Source organism: Somniosus microcephalus, chromosome 20 (assembly GCF_052327205.1).
Source record: "Somniosus microcephalus isolate GS21.2 chromosome 20, FLI_Smic_1.0, whole genome shotgun sequence".
Taxonomy (NCBI): Eukaryota; Metazoa; Chordata; class Chondrichthyes; order Squaliformes; family Somniosidae; genus Somniosus; species Somniosus microcephalus.
Genome location: NC_141006.1, coordinates 2,920,452 through 2,944,425, shown reverse-complemented (window position 1 = coordinate 2,944,425; position 23,974 = coordinate 2,920,452). Strand labels below are relative to the sequence as shown.

The following is a 23,974-nucleotide window of genomic DNA, read 5'->3' as shown; positions in this document are numbered from 1 at the left end:
TAATCACAGTAGATTTTCTGATTTATTTAGTTAACTGAATTGAAATTCAGCAAATTGCCATCTGTGATTTGAGCTGTCATCACAGGATAATTAACCCATGCTTCTGGATTACTGTGTCAAAAACATAACCACCATGCTAACATAATCTGTTGCTGTTCCTGAAAACATTGATGTTTACAATTCATAATTTTGGAACCTCTATTAGGTCCCACCTTAGCCTTCTCTTTTCTAGAGAAAAGAGTCCCTGACTTTTCAGTCGTTTCAGAAAGTTATAACCTCTCAGTCAAATAGGTTTTCCCTTGTGCTGGTTCGCTCACCACTTGCTGCAAGCCCAGACTGTTTGCACCTTCTCCAATACCTCAATATCCTTTTTTGTAAGATGGAGACCAATCTCTGCACAGTACACCAAGTGTGGCCTAACCAAGTTTCTATACAAGTTAAATATTAATTTTTCTTTCAGAATACGTGGCCTCCTTATTCCTCCTACCAAAATAGAGCACTTCACATTCTTATACTGAAATTAGTTGGTCATTTACACTCACATTCTGCAAGTTTGTTACCATTTTATTGTATGTTGTCGCAATTTTTCTCAGAATCATAGAATCATAGAATGCTTACAGAAGTGAAGATGAGGTAGAAGATCAGCCATGATCTTATTGAATGGCGCAGCAGGTTCGAAGGGCCAAATGGCCTACCCCTGCTATGATTGCTTATATTCTTATGTTCTTATTCAAGAAGGCCATTCGGCCCATGAAGCTCCTGCCTGCTTTCTGCAAGTGCACTTCAGCTAGTCACACTCCCCTGCCCTGACTTTTTTTTTGTCCATCCCTAATTGCCCTTGAGAAGGTGGTGGTCAACCACCTTCTTGAACCGCTGCAGTCCGTGTGGTGAAGTTCCACCCACAGTGCTGTTAGGGAGGGAGTTCCAGGACATTGATTCAGCGACGCTAAGGATCTGTGATATATTTCCAAGGCAGGATGGTGTATGACTTGTAGGGGAACTTGGAGATGGTGATGTTCCCATGCGCCGGCTGCCCTTGAAAAATGTCTAAAGTTATTTTTCAAATCAGTTGTTTTATTTTAAATGTTTAATTAAATTGTATATTAATTCATTCTAGACATGTAATGATTTATTTTTATTTGAGTGTTGTGAAAGTGTTGGAATTCCTATTATGCTTATGGGGAATTCTGTACATAAATGGAATCCCAATAAGCATAATGGGAATCCCCGTTTTTGATTGGTTGGACCGGCCCACATGATCCCAGGGACGGTTGCGAACCGCATGCACCCGTGGGATATGTGGGCCTTTATGCAGGCATCCGCCTGGAGGCCCAGGAGCATGAGTCTTCGAAGGTACAGAGGCACCAGGTAGGTGCGGACTTTTCTTGCGGTTCATTAAATCCAATGGAATCCTGCCGGCCACTCACAGCGTTTATTTTTTTGCGACCTTGTAGTGAAGTAGAGTGTCAGTGAGATTTTATAGTGAAATTGTAATAACAGGACAAGTCTGCTTTGGATGATATACAGGCCGATGATATAGGCTGATAGATTCTGAATTGAAATATAATGTAAACCATTGAAACTGTTGAATTGTAATTCACCCCACCACCAGCAGTTTAATTATACTTTTCGTATTAACAATCCTATTACAAACATCAAAGGTTACAAGAATATCCGGGATCTGAATGTGTACGAGACACTGTTCTTAATCCACTCGATAAGCTGAACAATGATGAGCTGCTTCACCTTGTCCGGAACAGTAGAACCAGAGGACACGGCCTGAGATTGAATGGGCAAATTCAAAACGAATCTCTGTAAACATTGTTTCAGTGAGCGACTGTCTATCTATGGAACAGGCTTCCTTCCGAATCTTTATATTTAAAACTAGAGGACAGGAGGATTAGAATTAGAATAAAGGGGAATTTAGGGGAACACTGTAAATGTTTAATTAGAAATGGAGAAAAGGAAAATTAAGTGCAATAAATTAACTTTTAATTAGAAATAGAATAAAGGGAATGTAGGCGAACAGAGGAATGGTTTAATTAGAAAGAGGTCAGTGGAATATGGCAACTGCTGTTAGAAATAGGGACCAGCGGGTCACAATAACACTTCATTTAAAAGTAAGGGTCTGGGGAGACAGAAACTGTTTATTTAGAAATAGAGGAGACGGGAATGTCAGGGAAACACAGTAACTGTTTAATTAGAAACAGAGAAACACAAGGGAATACAACAACTGGTTAATTCGAAACAGGAGACGGGGAATCACAACCACATCAGATTGAACGTGACACGGTAATGTAATGGTTAATTATACATGCCGTTGGTTTCTATTTTACCTGTTGAGTTTGGATGATGTGGTTGATTGCAGGTCGCCTTCTCACGATTGTAGCTAGGTTCAGAACATCGCTGACTGATGGAACTGAAACCTCTGCCGGCTGCCTGACTCGGTCCTTAAATACTACTGGTGGTCCGCATCCAGTAAAATGAGAATGTGGCTCTTACACATACCGGCCGCAACTAATCACCACTTCCCCCAGAAGCAGGATGCCAGCCGGTTTGGCAGAACCCATGCTCCACGGGGCCCTGCAGCCAAGAGAATTGTGGTTTTGGAGAAGGTCTGGGTCAGGTGGAACGTTAAAGAGTGTCGGGTAAAGCGGGCTCTTAATCACAGTTAATAAATGAAGCCCATTCACAATAAAATTACAAAGGCTATTGTCAGCATAAGCTTTTCAATAAGGTTCTTGAACACTGGCGTGAGGTGCCATAGGTATATTCAGCTCATATGCCATAGTCCTTACACACACATTTAAAAGGTAGAAATGAGAAGCACACCTGATGATGGTTGGTGTGGAGACCCAAACATGTCACAGTCCTGAGCTCAGGCCTTCACCAAACCGAATACTCATTCGAAACTCTTAGTCTGCATTCATTGTTCTCACTCCCTGTACTCGACAATCCTCACCTTTCTGCATTACACAATTATATCAAAGATAAAATAAAACTCCACATAAAGATAACTTAATTGATTTATCTGATCGATAGTTTCACTCTTGGCCCATATAATTGCAATTATACCAAGTGAAACCTTTAACAGTAAGACTTCTTGTTTCTGTATCTATTGTACTAATTGAAAATGATGATGGATGTCCAGAAGTTGCCCTTTGCAGAACTAGCTTTCATCCCAAACTGTTACCAAATGATTAAAGTTCCCTGAAATTGGAGAATTTGTTTGCAATGTCGAGTTTCATTAAATCCGCTTATTACTTCATCGTGAAACTGACCATTGCTGCAGGGTCAGCCGTGGCCCAACGGCCCAGCGGTACTTTAAACAGACTTGTACTTCGCTGCTTAACAGGAAAAGGCTAAATGTTATCATTGCTACAATAGAAAGATAAACCAATCCCTTATCACATCAGCAGACTTTAGGATATTCTGATTAGCGGAAAATGATTATATTGATCCGGGGTAAAAGAAAGAATAGGAAAGATTTCTATTAATATAGCTCCTGTCACGACCACCGGCCCTTTACAGCCAATGCAGTACTTTTTGAGGTGTAATCGCTGTTGTAATGTAGGAAACTCGACAGCCAATTTGCGCACACGAAGCTCCCACAAACAGCAATGTAATAATGACCAGATAATTAGTTTTGTTACTGCTGTTAATTGAGGGATGAATATTGGCTGGGACACCCAGGATTACTCCCTGCTCCTCTTCGAAATAGGGCAAATGATCTTTTAGTTGTTAGCACTGTTGCCTCACAGCGCCAGGGACCCGGGTTCAAATCCGGCCTCGGGTGACTGTCTGTGTGGAGTTTGCACATTCTCCCCGTGTTTGCGTGGGTTTCCTCCGGGTGCTCCGGTTTCCTCCCACAGTCCAAAGATGTGCGGGTTAGGTTGATTGGCCATGATAAAAATTGGCCCTTAGTGTTAGGGGGGATTAAATATGTGGGGTTACAGGGTTACGGGGATAGGGCTTGGGTGGGATGGCTGTCGGTGTAGGGACCAGGTGCTAGGGTTTGGATGATCAGCCATGATCTCATGGCGGAGCAGGCTCGAAGGGCCGAATGGCCTACTCCTGCTCCTATCTTCTATGTTTCTATGTTTCTACGTCCACCTGAGAGGGCAGATGGAGTCTTGGTTTAATCTCTCATTCGAAAGAGGGCATCTCCGACAGTGCAGCACTCCCTCAGCCCTGCACTGGCCTGTCAGCCTAGATTATGGTAGATTATTGAGTCCCTGGAGTGGGACTTCTCACGAGGTTGCTCCCAGCTGAGCGACGGCTGACCCAGGGAAAGCAGCAGACACAAAACACACGGCACAAAAAGGAAGAAAGGTTTTCTGATACCTGTTCATTTTCACAGCAACAATCGGCTTTGTTCCTAACAGTAAGACGGCCATTCGAAAATGGAGCACGGGCTGTAATTTAACTCTACTTAAAGGAAGCTGTAGTTTAATTTTTCATTTTTTTAACCAACATCAGAAGCAATGTCCAAGGAGATTTCAACACCTTCTTCAGCTCTTCCCTGAAATTAGTTTGTGTAGCTGCATAAATACACGTGTTTGTACAGGAACTCAGATACATGAGCATATATCCGGTTTGAATGGCGATGTATGCAGGAGATGCATAAACGGGTCGACGATGCACGGCCAGGCTGCTAACTATAGAACTCACGGCAGATGTCAGCCACAACAATAAAGAACTGCCCGATACAACGAACAGTAAAATGATGGATTTCCTTCGACTCTCCATCTCTGGATCACTTTGCTTCTCGCTGCTGTGACCCCGGAGTTTCCTGCGGGCTCTACTGGCCACTAAAATACGGTTGACTGTCAAACAATTACACAGTAATATCAAAGCAAAAGGAAGATATGTAATTAAAATAGGTTCTAAGTGGGAGTAGGCTACACCTGCAGGCGATGTATAAAAAGCCGCACTGGGACGGAAACCCCAGGGAACATTGTTGATTATTCGTTTGGGTTCAAAGGCAAACCAATGGGGGATGTTCTCTAAATAAACAAGGACAGTGACCGTTGTTATAACCACGGCTGCAGTTCTCCCTGTGCAATACTTTGTTTTAAACTTCTGACAACATATAGCTACAAATCGATCAAATGTGAAGGAGACGGTAAACCACACCGACATATCCAGGTTGGCACAAGACATGTACATCATGAACTTACAAACGGCAGTGTAGGACAGGAATGGATTTGGAAAGTGTTTACTCAAAACCTTATATACAATTACATTGACGATCATGACCAGTAGATCCGCTGTTGCCATGGCCACCATGTAGGCCGAGATACATTTGGAAAGGCCGCAGTTTCCTCTGGAGAGAACCACCATTGTCAACAGGTTCGCTGTAAGAAAGAGGGACACGAGTAAGTAACGGGGACACTCGGATAAATCTTACATCGTATTGTGGGGAGATGAAACGATGTGTTCCTATTTAGGATTATGCACACCTTATTATATAGGAGCATTGACAATAGAGCTTTTCAAACGAAATTAATCATTAAACAATCAATATCGAGGGAGCAGGAATGCACCGTCCTTCCAGCACACCTCAGTCAGCCTGTGTCAAGGTGATGGGTGGAGGTTGGTGTTGGGAGGGTCGCTCGTATTCAGTATCGGCAATGGCAACAGATAGCGAGGTCAACAACACTGACAACCAGGCACTGATGGCACAACGGAGGGGAATGTTGACTTGGTGCGACATTGTAAAACGGGCGTCAACGGATCAGCTGACCATGATCCATGTCTTCGATTGAATTTCCATCACTATCGCCACTGACACTATATTCATGCATAAAGACAGAAAAATCTGCAAATACTCAGCAAGACCAGCATCATCTGTAGAGAGGGAAACAAAGTTAACGTTTCATGTCGATGCCTTTCGTTTGAAAGCCATTGAGTCTCGGTTCAGACTTTAATGGTGCGGTCCATGTCAAGCCGCAGTACCTCGCAGGGACAGTACAGTTACAGATTAAAGTCCCTTAACGTGCAAACTTGGATGGTTCTATAACTTGTTCAAATTCAGAGACAATAAAGAAGCTGATTTCCTAACATACATCCAAACACATATTCCATTGCAGTGTGGAGCGCTGAAAGCATCCCGCCATGAGGCTGGTACCATGTGATGCACCGAGCCAATTTGATGAGTTACAGCGGCCCCAGGGAGCAATCGATGGAATTTTACATTTAATCACATCGGTTTAATTTGCGAGGGGGATCTCGGAATCAGGTGTCACCTGTATTCAATATAACTTACCTACAATTACTGGAAAGATATAAATTCAAATAATACATTCAGCTGAGACACAAACATTCGGGATTGGTGGAAACTCTGCACTTCTTCTATTTACAATCGCCCCGAGGAAGCTGCTCGGTAAAAGAGCGGGAGTTGGTGGAGCCGTGAAGGTTCTTTGCAGCCGAGGGGAAGGGAGCAGCTCCCTGAGTGGCAATTATTGCTCCAAATATCTTTCACAGTCCTCTGATGGGTGGAGGTGGCTGCAGTGCAAGGAATTATACACTTAGTGTACACAGGGAACAATGGTACAGATGACATGATTAACATGGGCACTAAGCAACACATTCTTTGGTGATCTATGTACGATCTGAGGGGCCGGGGAATCAACCTCGTCCACCCTCAGTAAGTGGAGCAAAGTTGAGCTCCCGGTGGCCACGATCCAGCGACCAGAGCAGCGCCTCAGCAGTCGCGCGGACTGATAGAATTCCCGCTGATATTCACCGACTGGTCCCGGTGGATCAATGACTCTGCAATGAGGACATTCTCGGAATCTGTTACATTAACACTGAGACAGTCAACAGCTATTAGGCAACATAATACATTGACTTACCGGGAACACCGAAGGTTGCGAGAATTGGGTAATAAATTTGCTCTATCTGTAAAATTGTTGGCAGTTGCATTTTGAAAAAAACGTGCGAAATCTGTCCAGCTTTAGGGTTCGGACTGGATTGAATCTGAGATCGGTAAATACTCCCCATTTATAGAACAATCGGAGCCTCGGTCAGAAAAACAGGTTACACAATAATAGGCGTTAGTTACAGTCAGTTAAGAAACAAGGAGCGATTTTCCGCTTCAGAGCGCCAGGCCGCCAGTGGGGAAATTGTATGGAAGGTAATTCCAGAGGGAATGTGCCCTGCGCTTGGTCCCTGAACGCTAAATGTAACATCCCTCCTGGACTCTGCGTTAGACTCTTCAAGTCACACATTTATTCGGTGAACAGTTTTCTCATCCATTGCAAAATCAAAATTTAATTTTTTACTGTAATGATGACTCCACTCTAATATAAATGGCAATGATTCATCGCTAACATCACTAGTGATGACTACTCACTAATATTGCTGGCGGTTACCCTACTTTAATATTAATGGTGATGAAGCTACGCTGACAATAATGGTGGTGATACTATTCTACCACTACTGGTGGGGATTATACTCTAACAGTACCGCTGGTAACCCAACCCAAAATATACCGGTGAGGGCGCACTCTAAAGTTATTGCTGGTAAACTTAATCTAACATTACTGGTGGTGAGCCTACTCTAACATTACTGGTGGTGACCCTACTCTAACATTACTGGTGGTGACCCTACTCTAACATTACTGGTGGTGACCCTACTCTAACATTACTGGTGGCGAGCCTACGCTAACATTACTGGTGGTGAGCCTACTCTAACATTACTGGTGGTGACCCTACTCTAACATTACTGGTGGTGACCCTACTCTAACATTACTGGTGGTGACCCTACTCTTACATTACTGGTGGTGACTCTACTCTAACATTACTGGTGGTGAGCCTACGCTAACATTACTGGTGGTGACCCTACTCTAACATTACTGGCGGTGACCCTACTCTAACATTACTGGTGGTGACTCTACTCTTACATTACTGGTGGTGACCCTACTATAACATTACTGGTGGTGACCCTACTATAACATTACTGGTGGTGACTCTACTCTAACATTACTGGTGGTGTCCCTACTCTAACATTGCTGGTGGTGACTCCACTCTAACATTACTGGTGGTGACTCCACTCTAACATTACTGGTGGTGACTCCACTCTTACATTACTGGTGGTGACCCTACACTAATATTACTCGTGCTGACCCTACTCGAATATTACTGGTGGTGACTCTACATTAACATTACTGGCGGTGGCCCTAATCTAACATTAATAGTGTTGACCTTTCTCTACCATTACCGGTGGTGACTCTACTGTACCATTACTGGTAATTAAACTGCTCTAACATTACTGGTGGTGAAAGTACTCTTACATTACTGGTGGTATCCCGACTCTATCAAGACTAAAGAGGCAGAGGGAATGAAATAGATTAAGAGGCCAGGCTGGGAGAGAACAAAAGAGAAGAGACATTAAGAGGTATTCAAAACAAGACGAGATGGCGATAGTACTAGTGGAGACAAAAGGCAGCTCTAGATTAGGTGTGAAATGCACTGGAAGAATGGGAGACAGCTGCCATGTGGGAGAGAGAAAAAAAAAAAGGAAAGGTGGGGGGAAACCAAAACAAAGGTGTGGATAAAAAATATAAGTAAAAATGTAATAGGGGCCGAGGTTATGATCTGAAATTGTTGAACTCGATATTGAGTCTGGAAAGCTGTAAAGTGCCTAATCGGAAGATGAGGCGCTGTTCCTCAAGTTTACATTGAGCTTCTGTGGAGCAATGCAAGAGGCCAAGGATGGTGAGGTCTGAGTGGGAATGGGGCGGTGAATTAAATTGACAGGCGTCCGGAAGCTGGGGGTCACCCTTACGGTCTGAACGGAGGTGTTCCGAAAAGCGGTCGCCCAATCTGCATTTGGTCTCCCCAGTGTAGAGGAGACTGCATCATGAGCAGCGAATACAGTATACTAGATTGCAAGAAGTACAAGTAAATCGCTGTTTCACCTGGAAGGGGTGTTTGGGGCCCTGGACAGTGGGAAGGGGGGAGGTATAAGGGCAGGTGTTACATCTCCTGTGCTTGCATGGGAAGGACCTCGCCGTCCTTGGCCTCTTGCATTGTTCCATGGAAGCTCAATGTAAATTCGAGGAACAGCACCTCATCTTCCGATTAGGCAGTTTACAGCTTTCCGGGCTCAATATCGAGTTCAACAATTTCAGATCATTACCTCGGCCCCTATTACATTTTTACTTATATTTTTTATCCACACCTTTGTTTTGGTTTCGCCCCCCCTTTCCTTTTATTTTTCTCTCTCTCCCACATGGCAACTGTCTCCCATTCTGCCAGCGCATTTCACACCTAATCTAGAGCTGTCTTTTGTCTCCCCTAGTCCTATCACCATCTCGTCTCATTTTGAATACCTCTTAATGTCTCTTCTTCTCTTTTGTTCTCTCCCAGCCCGGCCTTTTAATCTATTTCATTCCCTGTGCCTCTTTAGTCTTGATAAAGGGTTTTGACCCGAAACGTTGACTCTAATTTCTCTCCACGGATGTTGCCTGGCCTGCTGAGTTTTTCCAGCATTTTCTTTTGTTATTTCAGATTTCCAGCAGCTGCAGTATTTTGCTATCCTACATTTCTTGTGGTGACTCTGCTCAAACATTACTGGTGGTGAGTCTACTCTATCATTAACTGGCGGTGACCCTACTCTAACGTTAATGGTGGTGACTCTTCAATAACATTACTGCTGGTGACGCTACTCTAACATTACTGGCGGTGATCCTAATCTAACATTAATGGTGGTGACTCTATTCTAAAATTACAGGTGGTGACCCTAATCTAACATTACTGGTGGTGACATACACTAACTATAATCGTCGTGACTCTACTCTAACATTGTTGGCAGTGATCTTACTCTAACATTACTGGAGGCGAACCAACACTAACAGTGCTGGTGGTTACTGTACTCTAACATTACTAGAGGTGAACCAACTCTAACATTACTGGTGGTGACAGTACACTAACTTTACTGGTAGTGACCCTACTCTAACATTACTGGTGGTGACACTAATCTAACATTACTGGTGGTGAACCTGCTCAAACATTACTGGTGGGGAACAAACTCCAACAGTACTGCTGGTGAGCGTACAGTAACTTTACTGGTAATGACTCTAATGTAACATTACTGGTTGTGAAACTACTCTACCATTGCTGGCAGTGACCTTAGTATAACATTATTGGAGGTGAAGCAACACTAGCATTACTGGCGTTGGCCATACTCTAACATCACTGGAGGGCAACAAACTCTAATGGTACTGCTGGTGACCATATGTTAACTTTACTGGAAGTGACCCTACTGTAACATTACCGGTGGTGAATCTACGCTATCATTACTGGCGGTGAACCTAATCTAACATCAATGCTGGTGACCCTAATGTAACATTACTGGCTGATGACCCTACTCTAACATTACTGGTGGTGATGCTACTCTAACATAATTGTGGTGACCCTACACAAAAATTATTGAGAGTGACCCTAACTCTAACATTACTAGTGGTGACCCTACTCTAACATTACTGGTAGTGACACTAGACTTACATTACTGGTGGTGACGCTACTCTAATATTACTGGTGGTGACTGAACTCTAAGATTACTGTGGTGACCCCAGTCTAACATTACAGCTGGTAGCCCAACCAAAAAGTACTTGTGAGGGCCCACATTAACATTACTGGTGGTAATCTTACTCTACATTAATTGTGGCGACGCTACTCTAACATTACTGGTGGTCACACTAATCTAACATTACTGGTGATTGACGCTACTCTAACATTAATGGCGGTGACTCTACGCTAACATTGCTGGTGGTGACTGTACTCTAAGAATACAGGTTGTGACCGTACTTTAACATTACTGGTGGTGGTCCTACGCTAACATTACTGGTGGTCACCCTACTGTAACATTACTGGTAGTGACTCTGCTCTAACATTATTGGTGCTGACTGTACTCTTAACTTACTGGTGGTGACACTACTCTAACATTACTTGTGGAGGCGCTTTCCCAACTTTACTGTCGGTGACCCTTGTCTAACATTACTGGTGGTCACCCTACTTTAATATCAGTGTTGGTGACATTACTCAAACATTACTGGTGGTGACCCTACTCTAACAGTAATGGTGGTGACTCTGCTCTAACTTTACTGTTAGAGACCCTACTCTAACATTATTGGTGGTGAATGTAATCTAACATTAATGGTGTTGACCCTACTCTAACATTACTGGTAGTGACTCTACTCTAACATTACTGGTGGTGACACTACTCTAACATTACAGCTGGTAACCCAACCCAAAAAGTACCCGTGAGGGCCCACTCTAACATTACTGGTGGTAATCTTACTCTACATTACAGGTGGTGACCCTACTCTAACATTACTGATGGTACACCTACTCTAACATAATTGTGGTAACCCTACTCAAACATTATTGACAGTGACCCAGCTCTACCATTACGAGTGGTGAGCCTACTATAACATTATTGGTGGTGAACCTACACAAACAGTACTTGTGGTGACTCTACTCAAACATTACTGGTGGTGAGTCTACTGTAACATTACTGGTGGTGACACTTTGCTAAAATTACTGGTGGTCACCATACTGTAACATTAATGGTGGTGACTCTACTCTAACATTACTGCTGATGACACTACTCTAGCATAACTGGCGGTGACCCTACCCTACCATTACTGGTGGTGACTCTACTCTATCATTACTGGTGGTGACTGGACTCTTAGATTACTGGTGGTGACCCTACTCTAACATTACAGCTGGTAACCCAACCCAAAAAGTACTCGTGAAGGGCCACTTTAACATTAGTGGTGGTAATCTTAATCTGCATGAATGGTGGTGACGCTACTCTAACATTACAGGTGTTCACACTAATGTAACATTACTGGTGGTGACTGTACTCTAAGAATACAGGTTGTGACCCTACTCTTACATTACTGGTGGTGGTCCTACGCTAACATTACTGCTGGTCACCCTACTCTAACAGTAATGGTGGTGAATCTACTCAAACATTACTGTTAGAGACCCTGCTCTAACATTACTGGTGGTGACTGTACTCTAACATTACTGGTGGTGAACGTAATCTAACATTAATGGTGGTGACCCTACTCTAACATTACCGGTGGTGACACTACTCTAACATTACTGGTGGTGACCCTACTCTAACATTACAGCTGGTAACCCAACCCAAAAAGTATCCGTGAGGGCCAACTCTAACATTACTGGTGGTAATCTTACTCTACATTACTGATGGTGCACCTACACTAACATTACCGGTAGTGACCCTAATCTAACATAATTGTGGCAACCCTACTCAAACATTACTGACAATGACCCTGCACTACCCTTACAAGTGGTGAGCCTATTATAACATTATTGGTGGTGAACCTATCCAAACATTACTTGTGGTGTCTCACTCAAACATTACTGGTGGTGAGTCTACTGTAACATTACTGGCGGTGACACTTCTCTAACATTACTGGTGGTCACCATACTCTAACATTAATGTTGGTGACTCTACTGTAACATTACTGGTGGTGACTCTACTCTAATTATACTGGTGGTGACTGTACTTTAACATAAATGGTGGTTGTTACGTCTGTGTATAAGAAGACACAGACTGTGGAGAACGATATAATAGGTGTTTACTCAATGTGGCTCAGACTGCAACTGATCTGTACAGCTTACTACTCAGGGCTATATACAGGTGTGGTCATTGCCGGTACTACAGTATACATGAGCTGTAAAAGATAGTTCCCCACTTAAAGGTATATACATTACAATTCCTCCCCTTTTAGATTAACAGTACCATAACACTCATTTAACAATTAAATATCAAACTAATTACAATTAACACTTTTAACATGCAACATTAGCTGAAAATAGTCTATTTATATATTCAGTCTTTGGGGAGGCTTCCTGATCCTTTCTGGATAGCGCCTTTCCCGAGTGTCTTGCTCTTGGTGCGGAGGCGATTCTGGCCCACTGTCGTCGGTTGGTTCATCAGCTTCCGATGCTACTGTTTCTGGGGTAGATGCGACCTGTACATTGGGTTCATCACCAGGTACATATGGGCGAGGCATGGGGTTGACTTGCTCCTGTGACTCTAGGATCTGGTCAGCATGGCATCTCACGATGCTCTCCCCAACGTCCACTGTGTACATTAGTGGGCCCTGCCGTGTGCCATTTTTCTGTTCGGTAGTCGCGGGCCAAGACTGGTTGCCCTACATTGAAGCTCCTTGTTGGCTTCTCATAGATGTGCTGGAATTGCTTACTCTCAACATCTCTTCGTACGTTTGGTCTGAGCAAATCCAGGCGAGATCTTAACCTTCAGTTAAAGAACATCATGGCCGGGGCCTGGTTGGTGACTGCATGTGTCGCATTCCAGTAGGCGAACATGAAATTGTCCACCTTGTGCTGCAGTGGAATGTTGTCATTGTACATAGCCTTTATTGCCTTCTTAAAGGTTTGTACGAACCTCTCAGCCAATCCATTTGTGGCTGGATGATACGGGGCGGATGTGTAATGCCTTACCCCATTCTTTTTCAAGAACCTCCGGAACTCTTCGGACACAAACTGTGGTCCGTTGTCAGAGCAACTCTGTTCTGGCAAGCCATTCCTGGCAAAAATGGTCTGTAGGACTGCAATAGTTTTCTCCGTGGTGGTGGAGGACATTTTGATGACCTCAGGCCATTTCGAGTGTGCATCCACGGCTATTAAAAACATTGAGTCCATGAATGGACCAGCAAAATCAATATGTACCCATTGCCATGGAGATGAGGGCCACTCCCATGGGTGTAGAGGGGCTTGTGGTGGTGCATTTTGGACTTTCTGGCATCCTGAGCAGCTCTTGGTCAGGTCCTCGATTTGTTTATCGATTCCCGGCCACCACACATAAGCAAGCCCTGGCTAGGCTTTTCATTTTTACCCCTCCCAGATGACCCTCATGAAGCTCATTGAGCACTCTATCCCTTAACTTGGGTGGAATTACCACTCGGGATCCACACATCAAGGTCCCCCGGCACACTGACAGCTGTTCTCTCCTTGTCGAGAATGCTGGCAACAGTGAGTCGCCATGTGCTGGCCATCCCTTCACTGTCAAATCATATACCCGAGACAGTGTCGGGTCATTTCGGGTTTCCTTTTCGATACAAGCGTTAGTTACCGGTAGGTATTCAACTATAGTCGAATGGAATATTGCGACAGGATCCACTGCTGGTGCTTCCTCTGCAGTAGGCAGTGGCAGGCGTGATAGCCCATCAGCATTTCCACGCTGTTTCGTGCCCTTATATTCAATCTCATAGTGGTGCGCCCCTAGAAAAAGTGACCATCTTTGTAGTCATTGCGCAGTCATCACCGGAACGCCCTTCTTTGGATTAAAAATGGAGACAAGAGGCTGGTGATCAGTCAGCAAGGTGAATTTCTGCCCGTGCAGATAGTGATTGAACTTTTTCACTCCCCACACTAGGCTGAGGGCCTCCCTGTCAATCTGGGTGTAGTTACAATCGGCTGAGGTTAGTAATCGTGACGCAAAGGCTATTGGCCTCTCTGAGCCATCCAAGAATTTGTGCGACAGCACCGCTCCAATGCCGTAGGGTGACGCATCACATGCCAACCGAATTGGTAATGCTGGGTTGTAATGGGCCAATACCTCTTTCGATGTGATTCGTGTTTTGCTCTTCTGGAAAGCTCATCTACTTTCGTCACTCCACTTCCATGGCACCCCAGTTTGCAGTAGGGTGTTCAGTGGGTGTAGTATTGTAGACAAATTTGGCAAGAACTTATGGTAATAGTTTACCAGCCAGAGGAACGACCTCAGTTGTGACACATTTTCCGGTGCTGGAGCCTTGACTACTGCCTCAATCTTCTCTGGGGACTTATGTAACACCTCTTTATCGATAACGTGTCCACAATACGAGATTTGTTTTCTAAAAAACTCACATTTGGGGCAGTTAGCTCGGAGTCCATATTCCTGCAATCTAGTGAGCACCTGCTCCAGGTTGGCAAGGTGATCATTGTCATTTTCGCCCGTGACCAGGATGTCGTCCAAATAACACTGGGTCCCTGGGATCCCTTGCAGGACTTGTTCCATTGCCCTCTGCCAAATAGCCAGAGCTGATGCTACCCCGAATACCAGCCGGTTGTATTGGTAGAGACCTGTATGGGTGTTGATTGTGAGGTATTTTTTTGATGCTTCTTCTACCTCCATTTGCAGATACGCCTGGGCCAGATCAATTTTAGTGAAGCGTTTCTCTCCAGATAGCGAGGCGAAAATATCTTCAATCCGCGGAAGTGGATATTGTACGGTGTGAAGGAGAGGGTTCACTGTTACCTTAAAGTCCCCACAGATGCGAACCTTCTTTGGTTCCCCAGGCGTGCTGCTCAACGACTTTTTCATCACAGGGACGATGGGTGTAGCCCACTCGCTCCAGTCTACCTTGGACAGTACACCTGAACGTTCCAGACTCTCCAGCTCTGCTTCGACAGCTGGGCGGATCGCATAAGGTACCGGTCTGGCCTTAAAAAATTTTGGGCTTGCGTTTTCTTCAATTTTAATCGTCGCTGTCATACCTTTTAGTGTTCCGAGTCCTTGCTGGAGCACTTCTTTCACATCAGTTAGGATCGTTGACAGTCGCCCAGGTGTGACGTCGTCATCCTTTTTGTCAGCCACAGTCAGTGCCTGTATGGAATGCCAATCCAGTTGTATTTTCCGGATCCATTCACATCCCAGTAATGGTGGTCCTCCATCTTGCAATACATACAGGTCTAGTTTTGGTGTTTCCTTACCATTATATATAATGGTCACCCTTATTTTTCCTTTGGGGTAGACTTTTTGCCCCGTGTACGTCTTCAAAATAACGTTTGTGTCTCTCAAGGGTATGTGTGAGAATAGCCGCTCATAGTCCCGTCGGTTTATGACTGTTAGGGCTGATCCATTGTCCAATTCCTCCTTTACCTGGACTCCTGCTATCTTGAGAGTGACCCAAATGGTTCAGTGATCCTCCGTTGTGATCACATTATGTAGTTTCAGACAACTCAGTTCCCTGCTTTCGGAGTTGTTATCACTCTTTTGTTCGTCTAAACTATTCTCCGTCATCTTATGTACCTTCTGGTACTTTCCTTTGGTAGGTTTCTTATTGCTGGTTTTCTTTCCCGACCTGCAGACTCGTGCTATGTGTCCTACTTTTCCACACTGTCTGCACACTTTGTCTTTGAACCAGCAATCATTCTGGTCGTGTGTTGTTCTGCCGCAGCAATAGCACTTCTCTGTTCCATATGACATTTCGTTTGTGCCATATTCTTGCGGTCTCTGTTGTATCTCTGCAGCGCCCTGTGCTGCTGCTTCATATGATACCGCAATGCTGAAAGCCTTTTCTAGCGTAAGGTCCTTTTCAGATAAAAGCCGTTTCTGGGTTCCTTCACTTTGAAGCCCACACACAAACTTGTCCCTTAAGGCATCTGTCAGTCCCGCTCCAAACTGGCAGTGTTTCGATAGTTTGCGCAGTTCTGTTAAATAATCAGCATTGCTTTCATCCTTATGCTGGTTCCGTTTGTGAAACTTGAATCTTTCTGCTATCAGCAGCGGTGTGGGGTTTAAATGTTCCTTTAGTATCGTTACTATGTCTTCAAAGCTCTTTTCCATTGGCTTCATTGGGGATACTAGATTTCGTGATAAACCATACGTCTTTGCACCCATTAAATTTAATAATACCGATGCTTTCTTGTCATCTGACACCTCATTTGCCTCGCAGTTCACCTCTATTCATTCGACATATGTAGTCCAATCTTCGACTTCATTGTCAAATGCGGTGATACTGCCACTCTTCGGCATTTTGGGTGTGGTTTAAAATGGCTTCTCCCAATGGCTTAAAATGGCGTCTCCCACGCTTTCCTTCCTCCCCCGCTGCTGCCGATGCCACTCCCGGCGGTTCTCGTGGCAATGGCGGCACCCTGTAGGTTTTGCGCGCTTCTCTCTCTCACTCTCCCCGACGTTGCTCGGCCCCTGAACACTGGCTGCGCCCTGTGCGCTCTGCCCTCTCTCTCTCTCCCCCGTCGACGCTGCTCGGCCCTTTGCTGTGCCGCTCGGTCGAGCTGTAGCCCGCCGCTGTCCGGGAAGGGTCTGTGCACTACCTGTTGCCAACCCGTTTCGCTGGACCACCTCGACTGGAAAGCCAAGCCTGGCTCTCGACAGCCTCCCCCGCAATTCTCAAGTCTCTGCTGGATGACTGGGTGGCTGCCTGTGGTCGATGCCCGAGTCTCTGGCCTTGACCTCCAATCCACTGAACTCCAGGAACGAATCTCCGGGAGGTGATGCAGAGTTGCAGGTAGGTTCGAACCTGCCTCGTCGCCAATGTTACGTCCGTGTATAAGAAGACACAGACTGCGGAGAACGGTATAATAGGTGTTTACTCAACGTGGCTCAGACTGCAACTGATCTGTACAGATTACTACTCAGGGCTATATACAGGTGTGGTCACTGCCGGTACTACAGTATACATGAGCTGTAAAAGATAGTTCCCCACTTAAAGGTATATACATTACAGTGGTGACCCTACTGTAACATTACTGGTTGATGATCCTACTCTCACATTACTGGTGGTGACTCTACTCTACCATAATTGCGGTGACCCTACTCAAACATTACTAATGGTGACCCGACACTAACATTACTGGTGGTGACACTAGACCTACATTATTGGTGGTGAATCTACTACAATATTACTGGTGTTGACTGAACTCTAAGCTTGCTGGTGGTGACCTTGTCTAACATTACAGCTGGTAACCCAACCCAAAAATTACTCATCCAGGCCCACTCTAACTGTACTGGCGGTAATCTTATTCTACATTACTGGTGGTGACCCTACTCTAACGTTAATGCTGGTGCCCCTACTCTACATTACTGGTGGTGACTCTACTCTAACATTACTGGTGGTGACTGTACTCTAAGATTAGAGGTGGTGACCCAACCCTGACATTAATGGCTGTCACCCTACTCTAACATTAATGGTGGTAAATGTACTCCTAAATTAATGGTGATGACTCTACTGTAACATTACTGGTAATGATGTTGCTCTAACATTACTGGTGGTGACTCTACTCTTACATTACTGGTAGTGACACTACTCTAACATTACTGGCGTTGGCCATTCCCTAACTTTACTGTCGGTGAACCTACTCTAACATTACCGGTGGTCACCCTACTTTAACATTAGTGGTAGTGACCCTACTCAAACATTACTGGTGGTGACTCTACTCTAACAGTAATGGTGGTGACTCTACTTTAACAGTACTGGCGTTGAACCTGTTCTAACACAACATTATTGGTGGTGTCTGTACACTTACTTTACTGCTAGTGACTCTATTCTAACTTTACTGGAGCTGACCAACTCTAACGGTACTGGTGGTGACCGTACACTAACTTTACTGGTAGTGACTCTACTCTAACATTACTGGTGGTGAACATAATCTAACATTAATGGTGGTGACCCTAATCTAACATTACTAGCGGTGACACTACTCTAACTTTAATGGCGGGGAACAAACTCTAACAGTATTGGTTGTGAGCGTACAGTAGCTTTACTGGTAGTTACTCTAATGTAACATTACTGGTGTTGACTCTACACTAATATTGCTGGCAGTGATCTTAATCTAACATTACTGGAGGTGAACCAACACTAACATTACTGGCGGTGACCATACTCTAACATTACTGGAGGTCAACCAAATCTAACGGTACTGGTAGTGACCCTACTGTAACATTACTGGTTTTGAATCTATGCTATCATTACTGGTGGTGACCCTACTCTAACATTACTGGTGGTGACCCTACTCTAATTATACTGGTGGTTACTATATTTAACATAAATGGTGGTGACCCTACTCTAATTATACTGGTGGTGACCCTACTCTAATTATACTGGTGGTTACTATATTTAACATAAATGGTGGTGACCCTACTCTAATATTACTGGTGGTGAACCTAATCTAACATTTATGGTGGTGACCCTACTCTAACATTACTGGTGGTAACTCTACTCTAACATTACTGGTGGTAACTCTACTCTAACATTACTGGTGGTTACTATATTTAACATAATTGCGGTGACCAAACTCAAACATTACTGATGGTGACTCCACTCTAACATTATTAGTGGCAACTCTACTCCAACATTACTGGTGGTGAATCTGTTCTAATATTACTGGCGGTGACCCTACACTAACATTACTGGTGGTGACTCTACTCTAACATTACTGGCAGTGACCCTGTTCTAACATTACTGGTGTTGACTCTATGCTTTCATTACTGGTGGTGACACATCTCTAACAATTCTGGTCGAGACCCTACCCTAACATTACTGGTGGTGACCCAGCTCTAACATTACTGGTGGTGAACCTACTCTAACATTATTCGTCGTGCCGGTACAATAATATTAATGGTAGTGACTCTACTATAACATTGCTGGCAGTGAACTTACTCTAACATTACTGGAGGTGAAACAACAAACAGCATTCATAATAAGGTGGATGAAGTAGCTGCGCAAATAGATGTAAATGGACATGATGTAATTGGAATTATGGAGACATGGCTCCAGGGTGACCAAGTCTGAGAATTCAACATCCAGGGGTATTCAATATTCAGGAAAGACAGGCAAAGAGGGAAAGGAGGTGGGCTAGCATTGCTGGTAAAAGAGGAGATTAACACAATGGTAAGGAAGGATATTAGCTCTGATGATGTGGAATCTGTATGGGTAGAGCTGAGAAATACCAGGTGGCAGAAAACATTAGTGGGACTTGTATACAGACCCCCAAACAGTAATGCTGAGGTTGGGGATGGCATTAACCAGGAAATTAGAGATGCGTGCAATAAGGTCACGGCAGTTAACATGGGTGACTTTAATCTACATATAGATTGGGCTAACCAAATTAGTAACAATACTGTGGAGGAGGAATTCCTGGAGTGTATACGGGATGGTTTCCTGGACCAATATGTCGAGGAACCAACTATAGATCAGTACATCTTAGACTGGGTATTATGTAATGACAAAGGATTAATTAGCAATCTTGTTGTGCGAGGCACCTTGGGGCGGTGCGATCATAATACGATAGAATTCTTCATTAAGATGTAGAGTGAAGTATTTGACTCAGAGACTAGAGTGCTGAATTTAAATAAAGGAAACAACGATGGTATGATGTGTGAGTTGGCTTGGATGGATTGGGGAACGTTACTTAAAGGGTTGTCGGTGGATAGGCAATGGCAAACATTTCATGATCGCATGGATGAACTGCAGAAATTGTTCATCCCTGTTTGGAATATAAATAAAACAAAAAATTCATTGAACCGTGGCAACAAGGGAAATTAGGGATAGCATATTATTCAAGGAGAGGACATATTAATTGGCCAGAAAAAGCAACAAACCTGAGGATTGGGAGCAGTTTAGGATTCATCAAAGGAGTACAAAGGGACTAATTAAGAGAGGGAAAATAGAGTCTGAGAGTAAGCTTGCATGTAACATAAAAACATAAAAACTGACTGTAAAAGCTTCAATAGTTATGTGAGGAGAAAAAGATTGGTGAAGTCAAGCATAGGTCCTTTGCAGTCAGAATCAGGTGCATTTACAATGGGGAACAAAGAAATGGAAGACCAATTAAATATATAATTTGTTTCTGTCTTCACAAAGGACAAAACAAATAATCTCCCAGAGATGTCGGTGAACATAGGGTCTAATGAGAGGGAGGAACTGAATGAAATCAGTATTTGTAGGGAAATGGTGTTAGGGAAATTGATGAGATTGAAGGCCGATAAATCCCAAGGGCCTGATAATCTGCATCCTAGGGTACTTAAGGAAGTGGCCCTAGAAATAGTAAATGTATTGCTGGTCATCTTCCAAAATTCTATAGACTCTGGAACAGTTCCCATGGATTGGAGGGTAGCTAATGTTACCCCACTATTCAAAGAAGGTGGTAGTGAGAAAACTGGGAATTAAGCCATCGGTAGTGGGGAAAATGCTAGAGTCCATTATAAAAGATGTAATAGCAGAGCACTTGCAAAACAGTGACAGGATCAGACAAAGTCAACATGGATTTACAAAAGGTAAATCGTGCTTGACTAACCTGCTGGAATTTTTTGAGGATGTAACTGGTACAATAGATAAGGGAGAACCAGTGGATGTGGTGTATTTAGACTTTCAGAAGGCTTTTGATAAGGTCCCGCATAAGAGATTGGTGTGCAAAGTTAAAGCACATGGGATTGGGCGTAAGGTACTGACTTGGATAGAGAACTGGTTGGCAGAAAGGAAGAAATGAGTTGGAATAAACGGGTCTTTCTCTGAGTGGCAGGCATTGACTAGAGGGTTACCACAGGGATCGGTTCTAGGACCCCAGCTATTCACAATATATATTAATGATCTAGATAAGGGAACTAGATGTAGTATCTCCACGTTTGCAGACGACACAAAGCTGGGTGGGCATGTGTGCTGTGAGGAGGGTGCTGAGAAACATCAGCATGATTTGGACAGGTTGGGTGATTGGACAGATGCATGGCAGATGCAGTATAACGTGGATAAATGCGAGGCTATCCACTTTGGTGGCAAAAACAGGAAGGCAGGTTATTATCTGAATGGCAATAGATTGGGAGAAGGGGAAGTGCAACGAGACCTGGGTGTCCTTGTGCACCAGTCGCTGAAGGTAAGCATGCAGGTGCAGCAGGTGATTAAGAAGGCAAGTGGTATGTTGGCCTTCATAGCGAGAGGATTCGAGTACAGGAGCAAGGATGACTTGCTGCAGTCTTAAAGGGCCTTGGTGAGACCACACGTTGAGTATTGTGTTCAATTTTGGTCGCCTTATCTGAGGAAGGATGTTCTTGACATGGAGGGAGTGCAGTGAAGATTCACCAGACTGATACCTGGGATGGCAGGAATGACGTATGAGGAGAGATTGGGTCGTTTGCGCGTATATTCGCTGGAGTTTAGAAGAATGAGAGGGGATCTCATTGAAAATTATTGTATTCTATCAGGACTAGACAGACTAGATGCAGGAAGGATGTTGCCAATGGCGGTGGAGTCCAGAACCAGTGGTCACAGTCTAAGGATAAGGGGTAAGCCATTTAGGACTGAGATGAGGAGGAATTTCTTCACCCAGAGAGTGGTGAACCTGTGGAATTCTCTACCACAGAATGCAGTTGAGGCCAATTCATTAAATATATTCAAGAAGCAGTTAGATATATTTCTTAAGGCTAAAGGGATCAAGGTATATGGGGAGAAAGCAGGGACAGGGTACTGAATTTGGATGATCAGCCATGATCTCATTAAATGGTGGAGCAGGCTCGAGGGGCCGAATGGCCTACTCCTGCTCCTATCTTCTATTTTTCTACGTTTCTAACACTGACATTACTGGCAGTGAACGTACTCTAACATTACCAGTGTTGAAACAGCTCTAACGGTACTGGTGGTGACCATACACTAACTTTATTGATAGTGACTCTACTCTAACGTTACTGGTGGTGACTCTACTCTATCATTAGGGGAGGTGGCCCTACTCTAACATTAATAGTGGTGATTCTACTCTATCATTACTTGTGCTGACTGTACTCTTACATTACTGATGGTGACTCTACTCTAACATAACTGGCGGTGACTCTACTCAAAAATTACTGGTGGTGACCCTAATCTAACATTACTGGGGGTGATCCTAATCTAATAATAACGCTGGTGACTCTACTGTAACATTACTGGTAGAAACACTACTCTAACATTACTGGTGGAGGCTGTACTCTTACATTAATGGTGGTGGACCTACTTTAACATTATTGTGATGACTGCTCTCTAACATGACTGCTGCTGACCCTAATCTAACATTACTTACAGTGTCCCTACTCTAACATTACTGGTGGTCGTCCTATTCTAACATTACTGATGTTGACCCTACTCTAACATTACTGGTGGTGACACAACTCTAACATTACTGGTGGTGACCCTACTCTAACATTACTGGTGGTGACCCTACTCTAACATTACTGGTGGTGACTCTACTCTAACATTACTGGTGGTGACCCTACTCTAACATTACTGGTGGTGACTCTACTCTAACAATACTAGTGGTGACCCTACTCTAACATTACTGGTGGTGACTCTACTCTTACATTACTGGTGGTGACACAACTCTAACATTACTGGTGGTGACTCTACTCTTACATTACTGGTGGTGACCCTACTCTAACATTACTGGTGGTGACACTACTCTAACATTACTGGTGGTGACCCTACTCAAACATTACTGGTGGTGACCCTACTCTAACATTACTGGTGGTGACTCTACTCTAACATTACTGGTGGTGACACTACTCTAACATTACTGGTGGTGTCCCTACTCTAACATTACTGGTGGTGACCCTACTCAAACATTACTTGTGGTGACCCTACTCCAACATTACTGGTGGTGACACAACTCTAACATTACTGGTGGTGACACAGCTCTAACATTACTGGTGGTGACTCTACTCTAACATTACTGGTGGTGTCCCTACTCTAACATTACTGGTGGTGGCACTACTCTAACATTACTGGTGGTGACTCTACTCTAACATTACTGGTGGTGACACAACTCTAACATTACTGGTGGTGACTCTACTCTAACATTACTGGTGGTGACACAACTCTAACATTACTGGTGGTGACTCTACTCTAACATTACTGGTGGTGACTCTACTCTAACATTACTGGTGGTGACTCTACTCTAACATTACTGGTGGTGACTCTGCTCTAACATTACTGGTGGTGACCCTACTCTAACATTACTGGTGGTGACTCTACTCTAACATTACTGGTGGTGACTCTACTCTAACATTACTGGTGGTGACACAACTCTAACATTACTGATGGCGACCCTACTCTAACATTACTGGTGGTGTCCCTACTCTAACATTACTGGTGGTGACCCTACTCTAACATTACTGGTGGTGACCCTACTCAAACATTACTTGTGGTGACCCTACTCCAACATTA

The 23,974-nt window shown here is 44.0% G+C and overlaps 1 protein-coding gene across 1 annotated transcript; it reads right to left on the bottom strand.

The window, feature by feature from the left end:
• Positions 1-1,603: 1,603 nt before the first annotated feature.
• LOC147103024 (somatostatin receptor type 5-like) lies at positions 1,604-6,958 on the bottom strand. Its single transcript, XM_085962290.1, has 2 exons — positions 6,858-6,958; positions 1,604-5,357 (listed from the first exon to the last, which is right to left on the bottom strand). The coding sequence occupies exons 1-2, from the start codon at positions 6,925-6,927 to the stop codon at positions 4,450-4,452; spliced, it is 978 nt and encodes a 325-aa protein (XP_085818416.1). The 5' UTR covers positions 6,928-6,958; the 3' UTR covers positions 1,604-4,449.
• Between the last annotated feature and the right edge of the window lie 17,016 nt (positions 6,959-23,974).

Coding starts and splice junctions, on each gene's coding strand:
- LOC147103024 (XM_085962290.1), bottom strand. CDS start 6,927: ATGCAACTGCCAACAATTTTACAGATAGAGCAAATTTATTACCCAATT. Junction 5,358..6,857: donor CGCAACCTTCGGTGTTCCCG/GTAAGTCAATGT, acceptor TCTTTCTTACAG/CGAACCTGTTGACAATGGTG.